At 36.3% G+C, this 7,379-nt stretch overlaps 1 protein-coding gene across 1 annotated transcript; it reads right to left on the reverse strand.

Annotated features, from left to right (window-relative positions):
- Positions 1-2,556: 2,556 nt before the first annotated feature.
- Positions 2,557-6,916, reverse strand: LOC129402424 (olfactory receptor Olfr180-like; the record flags this gene model as incomplete). Its single annotated transcript, XM_055128949.1, has 2 exons — positions 6,000-6,916; positions 2,557-2,566 (listed from the first exon to the last, which is right to left on the reverse strand). Coding segments are annotated over exons 1-2 (927 nt in total), but the record flags the coding sequence as incomplete, so codon positions are not given.
- Between the last annotated feature and the right edge of the window lie 463 nt (positions 6,917-7,379).

A 7,379-nucleotide genomic window follows, 5' to 3' on the forward strand; every position in this document is an offset into this window, starting at 1 on the left:
GGTGTGACCCAAAAAGCAAAAAAAAATAAATAAATAAAGGCAATGACATTTTGGTTGAGAACCATCTTTACTTTCTCTTTCTTAAAAAAATTACATTTCATTATAACACAAGTTACAAATGTGCATCATTAAAAATCTGCATATATTGATCTTTGTGAGTACTTTATCTGTCCTTGATACCAATCCTTATTCATATGTGTATTGTGCAAATATTTTCTCCAATTCAATTAGGTGTCTTTTCATGTAAGCCTTTATTTTGCTTGTTTATTTTTGACTCTGATGTCTTTGCCAATGGCATCACTTCATTGAAGACCCTTTTTGAGGTCCAAATCATGGAGCATTCTGCCTATATTTTCTGAAGTGTACTTTATAGATTCTAGTCTGATCTCAAGGTCATTCATCCACTTTAAGATGACTTTTGTGTAAGGTATGAGATATGGACCCAGTTTTAATTTTTTATACAAGTTTATTAAATTTTATCAGTACTATCTTTTTTAAAAGATTGTCTTTACTCCATTTCATGTTCTCAGCTCCTTTGTCAAAAATTGGCTGTCCACTGTTCACAAAAGCCAGAATCTGGAAACAATCTAAGTTCCCGAGAATAGACAACTGGTTAGAGCAACTTTGGTACATTTATACAATGGAATATTATACAGCTGTTAGGAAAGATGAAGTCATGAAATTTGCTTATAAGTGGATGGTCATGGAGAGTATCATGCTAAGTGAAATGAGTCAGAAAGAGAGGAAAAGACAAAGAATGACTGCACTCATTTGTGGAATATAAAACAACATAGTATGAGACTGATACTCGAGGACAGTAGACACAAAGGCCTGGAATATTGCTCCATAGTTGGAAGTCTCTCTCATGAGCTGAAGGAGAAGGCAGCTGGAATAGAGAGGGAATCACTAAGTCAATGATGGTTGGAGGATTCTTTTGGTATGGGAGATGTGTGCTAAAAGTAGATAAAGGACTAAATGTGATAGCCGTTCAGTATGCATATTGCAAAACATAATGCCCAAAAGTAAAGAGAGAGTATGGGGAAGATTTTCTGCCACAGAAGCAGGGAGAGGGTTGGAAAGGGGGGGGACTATACTTGGGACACTGATGGTGGAAAATGTGCATTGGTGGAGGGATGAGTGTTCGATCATTGTATGACTGAAACACAAACATGAAACTTTTGTAACTCTATTTCATGGTAATTCAATAAAAAAAATTTTTAAGTAAAAATAAAATGCCAGCCCATTTCTCCGCGCCCGCACCCCCAGATTGACTGACGAAGAGGAGGAAGCTGCTTGGGACACCAGCAGCCCACCAGCAACCTGCAGTATGTGACTTGAGAGTTTCCGCCAGGTCCCCCAAGCGGGGGACCGGCGTTTCTCTTTTTTTTTTCTTTAATCTCTCTCTCTTTCCCTCAACTTCTCCGGGGCACAGCACAGCATCTACCCCACTTCTCTGAGCACAAAATGGAGAGACGCACCCAAACGCGCGGCGCGGCTGGCGGGGGGATCGAGGGCGGGGAAGTACCGGTCTCCGCCCACATCGGACACTTAAAGAGAGTGCAGCCACGTGGGCTTTCCCATTTCTCCGCGCCCGCACCCCCAGATTGACTGACGAAGAGGAGGAAGCTGCTTGGGACACCAGCAGCCCACCAGCAACCTGCAGTATGTGACTTGAGAGTTTCCGCCAGGTCCCCCGTGCGGAAATCTCTCTCTCCTTCAACTTTTTCCCTGGACTTTAGACAGAAACCCAAAACCTAATGTCATCTTAGTATCAGCAGTATGTAATGGTTCCTTCTTAATGGGTCGGACTTTTGTGGGTGATCCTAACAAGAATAGTAAGTATTTTGTTGAAATATTGAAGGCAATCAAAATGGTAGCCATCTCTCTAGACTGAACTAAGCTATATCCCCACGTCGGCTGAGAAGAAATATCCTTCTTTCTCGGGAAGAAATGTGGTGTGGTGTCAAACATAGTGTGATGTCCATTAAGCAAACAGACCTGGTGGCGTGGGAATGGGAAATAAGGGGAAAAATTAGGTACATGGACCAGTGGGACGCTGGTGGTATCTCGAGCCGGAGCCGATATCAGCGCAAGACCTTTGGTTCCAGAAACTGCTTGCAGACACTCTACTAGACTATCAACTAAGCCAGAGCCCCACGCCGGCTGATGACGGGAAATAACCATCCTCTTCGGTTTTTTTTCCCTTTGTCAGACAGCGTGGCGATTACTAAACAGGCGTGAACTCGGTGGCGCGGGGCAAGGGGGAAAAAGAAAAGTTATGTAACAAACAGCAGGACTTAATATCTCTATATTCTTAGTAATGGAGAACTATCAAATGCCTCATTGGCAATAGGACTGTCTTTTTCTTTTTGGGGGGAAACCCCAGCAACGGTAGTGAGTTGTGTGTTGAAACATGGAATGTAATCGAGATAAGCGCGAATGAAGTGAAACTTATCACGTACAAGGGTGGGGACTAGGGAGGTGGGAGGGGGCGGCAGATATACTGGGGGGGTTGGTGATGGAAGATGGGCACTGATAAAGGGAAGGGTGTTTGAACATTGTATAACTGACATAATCCTGAGAACTTTGTAACCCTCCACTTGGTGATTCAATAAAAAAAAAAATGCCAGTGCCAAAAAAAATTAGCTGTCCATTGGTATGGGGATATGTTCTTTAGTATTTGATTCTTCCAATCCACTGGTCAAAGAGCCTATCCTTATTCCAGTTCTATGCTATTTTGATCACTGTAGCTTATTCCAAAGACCGTATTAAAATGGGGAGAGAAAAGGAACAGGAACATCTTTGCTGAAGATGGATGAGTAATCAATAAGCACATGAAAAATTGCTCAGCATCACTTTCATTACAGAAACCCAAATAAAGATGATATACAAAAATACTGGAATAGTTGGAGTTGGTGGTGAAAAAAGGAACTCTCATCCACTTCTGGTAGGAACATTATTTGTTTGAACCTCATACTGAAACTAGTATGGAGAGTTTTAAGTAAAGTAAGAATTGAGCTACCACAGAACCCAGCAATTGCACTTCTTGTTATCTACTTCCTGGACAAAAAAGCATACATTCAAAAAGATCTATGAAACCATTATTTATTGCACCAGAATACAATAGCTCAGTTATGTATCACATATCAAATATGTATCCAATAACTGATGAGTGGACTATGATAATGTGATTTATATACACATTGGAATATTAGGCAACTGCAACGACTGACAAAATCATGTAATTCACTGCAACTTGGCTGATGGAACTGTAGGATGTCATTTTAAATCAAGAAAGTCAGAAGAAGGACAAATACAAGATAATCTCAGTTATCGGTGATAGACGGAACAACTGGACAATGGAATGCCTGGTATTAAATGCATCTTTGGTTCACAGATCAAAAGAATTAACATTGTTCAGTTGAAAATGCACCATAAAAATTGTTTACAAATGCAAGAAATCCCTACCAAAATTCCAACTTGATTCTTTGTAGAAACTGACAAACTATTCTAAATTGAAAGACTTTTAGGATGTCAATCTTCAATAAGAAAAAAAAAGTAGAATTCACATTTATTGTTTCAAAGTTCATGAAAAAATGGTAACAATCACAAGAATTGATATTGACATGTTATATTGGTTGATACTGACAGTTGCTGATGCTGACATTAAGTGAAAATTCGATGACAGGCTGGAAAAAACCCTCTAATTCTTTTGAATCTAGAAACTTTATTGAGAACGGGAAAAACATTTTATGTGACTATATCTATAACTACCCACAATTTAAGAAAGCAAAGCTGATAAGTTTAAATGATTTGTCTTAAGTCATTTAAAATAAAAGCAGTAAAATTATCACATATTAGTTTGTATATTAACAATTCCATTCAAATGAATTTTTTTTGTAAATTGATCAAATGTATTTGATATCTCATTTAGTTCCTATGATAGAAATTAAATTGTAATTGGACTGATATTAGTGAGATGCCAGGACCTTATATTTCGATTCAACAGTGGAAATTTATTATTTTTTTTCTATAGAAGGTTTTTATGTCCGTGCAACACATCTTTCATTTAGAGTCTAAAAGGAGAGAATTAGAGTATTCTTAGTTTCAATTTTCATCATCAATTATCTGAAGTTTTGAGGTCACTCACCCTTGTACCAAGTTTTCAATCAATTGACAGATCAGTTTTCTGAGGAATGCAATCACAGCAGTCTTGACACGGAAGGCTTCCATGCCTGATGACTCTGTCAAACTCAGATTCCCTAGCATCATAGCACTGAAGATCTTAAGTAACCTCTATTACTTCCCCCATTCTTCACATCCATGTTTCCCACATTCACCAAATGCTCACCAGTAGTTTTGTTGGCTTTCTGACTTTATCCAACAGTCACCTGTCCCATTCTGCATTCCCATTGACACACCAATTTCCAGTAATATTGACTGCAGTCTGGATCATTTCTGTTTGTCCACAAATATATATATTTTAATTAAAGTGTAATTTACTTGTGTTTCTCCTTAAGAGCTAGATGCCCTGGAACCAAATTCAAATTCTAGATCAATTCAGATGACCTAGTTGAACTTCACTCAGTTCTTAGGATGCTGTTGTGGAATTTTGAGGAAAACATGAAAAGTAATACCTATCTAAGGATATTTGATATATATGAGAATTAAGACTTAGAACATAGTAGATTATTATTTTTATTTCATATTTGTACATATGGGCTGGATCGATAGCACAGCAGTAGGGCATTTGCCTTTCATGCAGCTGACCCGTGTTTGATTCCTCCTCCCCTCTCTGAGAGCCCAGCAAGCTACAGAGAGTATCGAGCCCGCACGGCAGAGCCTGGCAAGCTACCCGTGGCGTATTGGATATGCCAAAAACAGTGACAATAAGTCTCACATTGAGAGATGTTACTGTGCCCGCTCGAACAAATTTATGAACAATGGGATGACAGTGACAGTATTTACGTATATGATCAGTAAATACTTTTTGCCTAAGTAGAGTTTTTGCAATCTTTAGGCTCACTTGTAGTTAAAAACAGATGCAGTTTTTCTTTTATTGTTAGACATATATTAAAAATTTTATATTAGTTGTGCACTGGTGAAAGGATGGGTGTTCGAGCATTGTATAACTGAGACTTAAAACTGAAAGCTTTGTAAGTTTCCACATGGTGATTCAATAAAAGAATAAATTAATAAAAAAAATAAAGGGATTAAAAAATTTTATATTAGAATCAGAATAAGTGAGTGCTATTTTCAACAACAATTATGTAATAATATTTATAGAAAAAAATCTATTTGGTCAGTATATTCAGGACTAAATTGTTATATATGATAGATAAGTGGTAAGATATCACAAAAGTATGAAAATCCATAGGGGTTTCCCATGCTAAATTATCATTGGCATAATTTAAAGATATAAAATTGTAAACATAGTCTATCATTAAACAAGTAATACTTTTTGAGAAATTAAAGTAAAAGAAGTAAAAGAAGAGAATGTCTTTGGAGAATACATCTTACATGTAGAGCAATTTTAACCAGTCTCTTGAATGAGCATAAACAAAGTTAAAATATAAATGTAAATAAACAATTTATTTCTGACACATTTTTGTACAATTATACTTTTGTTCTACAAAGTTGATACAAATTAAATGGAGGTTACCTATATGTATACACAATGTAGGAACATTTAAACATCTTTTGAATTTGTTTAAAATTTAAAGTCCTTATACTTTGAATCAATTACTTACTATAATAATCATACCTTGATACAATTAGTAACTTTAAGAGAGTTATTAGTTCACTGCAATAAATCTTCCTAGCTTAGAGTTTGAAATAAATTTTAGCAGAACTTATTTACTCATAGGTCATCATATTTTATAATTTTAAAGTTTTATTTATCTACAAAGTGTCCAATTTTGACTTGCTCAATACTTCTCGATTTTCAAAAGGTTTTATCAACTTCTTAACAGAAAATATTTATTTCAAGATACTAAGACATTTTCTTCATGTACTTTTTAATAGCGTTTATGACTTCCTTATTTCTTAGGCTATATATAAAAGGATTTAGTAAAGGAATTATTAAGGTGTAAAAAATTGCTATGGGTATATCGTTTTCCCCATTGTTAACTGAACTTGGGCGAATGTACATAGACAGAAGAGAACCATAGAACATTGAAACAGAGACAAAATGAGATGCACAAGTGGATAAGGCTTTGCCTCTTCCTTGTTTGGATTTCATTCTGAAAATAGTGAAAAGGATGCAGAGATAAGATATCACCACTATTGTAATAGTGAATGATTGAACAGACCCTGAAAAGATAAATATCATTAGTTCATTAATATAAGGGTCAGTACAAGATAGTCTGTATAATGGAAGAACATCACAAAAGAAGTGATAAATTCTATTAGACTTACAGAAAGTTAACCTAAACAGAAACGCTATGTGAATGATGGAATGCACATGACCACCAATGTAGGCCCCTGTGGTCATTTGAATACAGAGTTTCTTTGTCATTTTTGTATGATAATGCAGTGGGCTACAGATGGCTACATAGCGATCATAGGCCATGGCAGCAAGGAGGAAGCAGTCTGCAGTTTCTGCAAGGCAGAGAAAATAAAATTGTGCCATGCATTCGTACAAGGTTATCAGTCTGTCTTTAGAAAAGAAGTTCTGTAACATCTTGGGGGTAATGGCACAGGAGCAACAGGCATCCATTAGAGCAAGGTTGCCCAGAAAGATGTACATTGGCGTGTGAAGGTGACGCTCAATTAGAATCAGTACCACTAGGCCAAGATTCCCCACCATGGTGATCAGGTAGATGGCAAGGAATATTAAAAACAAAATGGTCTTCAGCTCTGGGTAATCCATAAATCCTATGAGAATAAATTCAGTTGTCAAGTTATCCTTGGTCATCTCTGTCTTCTCTGTTGAGATAACAATTGTGAAGATAAGAGATTGCAATTGATAGAGTATAATTTTCATCCATAACCCCACCCTTTTATGATATAGGAAGGTACATCCTTAAGTTGCTCTTAGTCTCTTGAATATAGGCACACAGCCTACAAGGGACTCCTAAAATATTACTTTTATATCCTTCTATGTAAATTCAGTATTACAAAAAGTATTCACATTTTCAGGCCAGATACTTACAGAAGAACAAGCTTCCCTGTGAATGAACTTTTGCAAATATTGTGTACAAATCTAGGATGACATATTTGGTTTATATTTGTTAATAAATGGCAATAATTTTTGTTTTTTAATTGAAGTTCTTTATAAGCAAGTAAGATATATATGCAATTACTCTCAAGTGTGCAAAAAGGTTTTGTTTTTGCAATTGAGTGGAAAATAGCATATGAAATCTATGTTAAGTTTATGT

This window comes from Sorex araneus, chromosome 2, assembly GCF_027595985.1.
Source record: "Sorex araneus isolate mSorAra2 chromosome 2, mSorAra2.pri, whole genome shotgun sequence".
Taxonomy (NCBI): domain Eukaryota; kingdom Metazoa; phylum Chordata; class Mammalia; order Eulipotyphla; family Soricidae; genus Sorex; species Sorex araneus.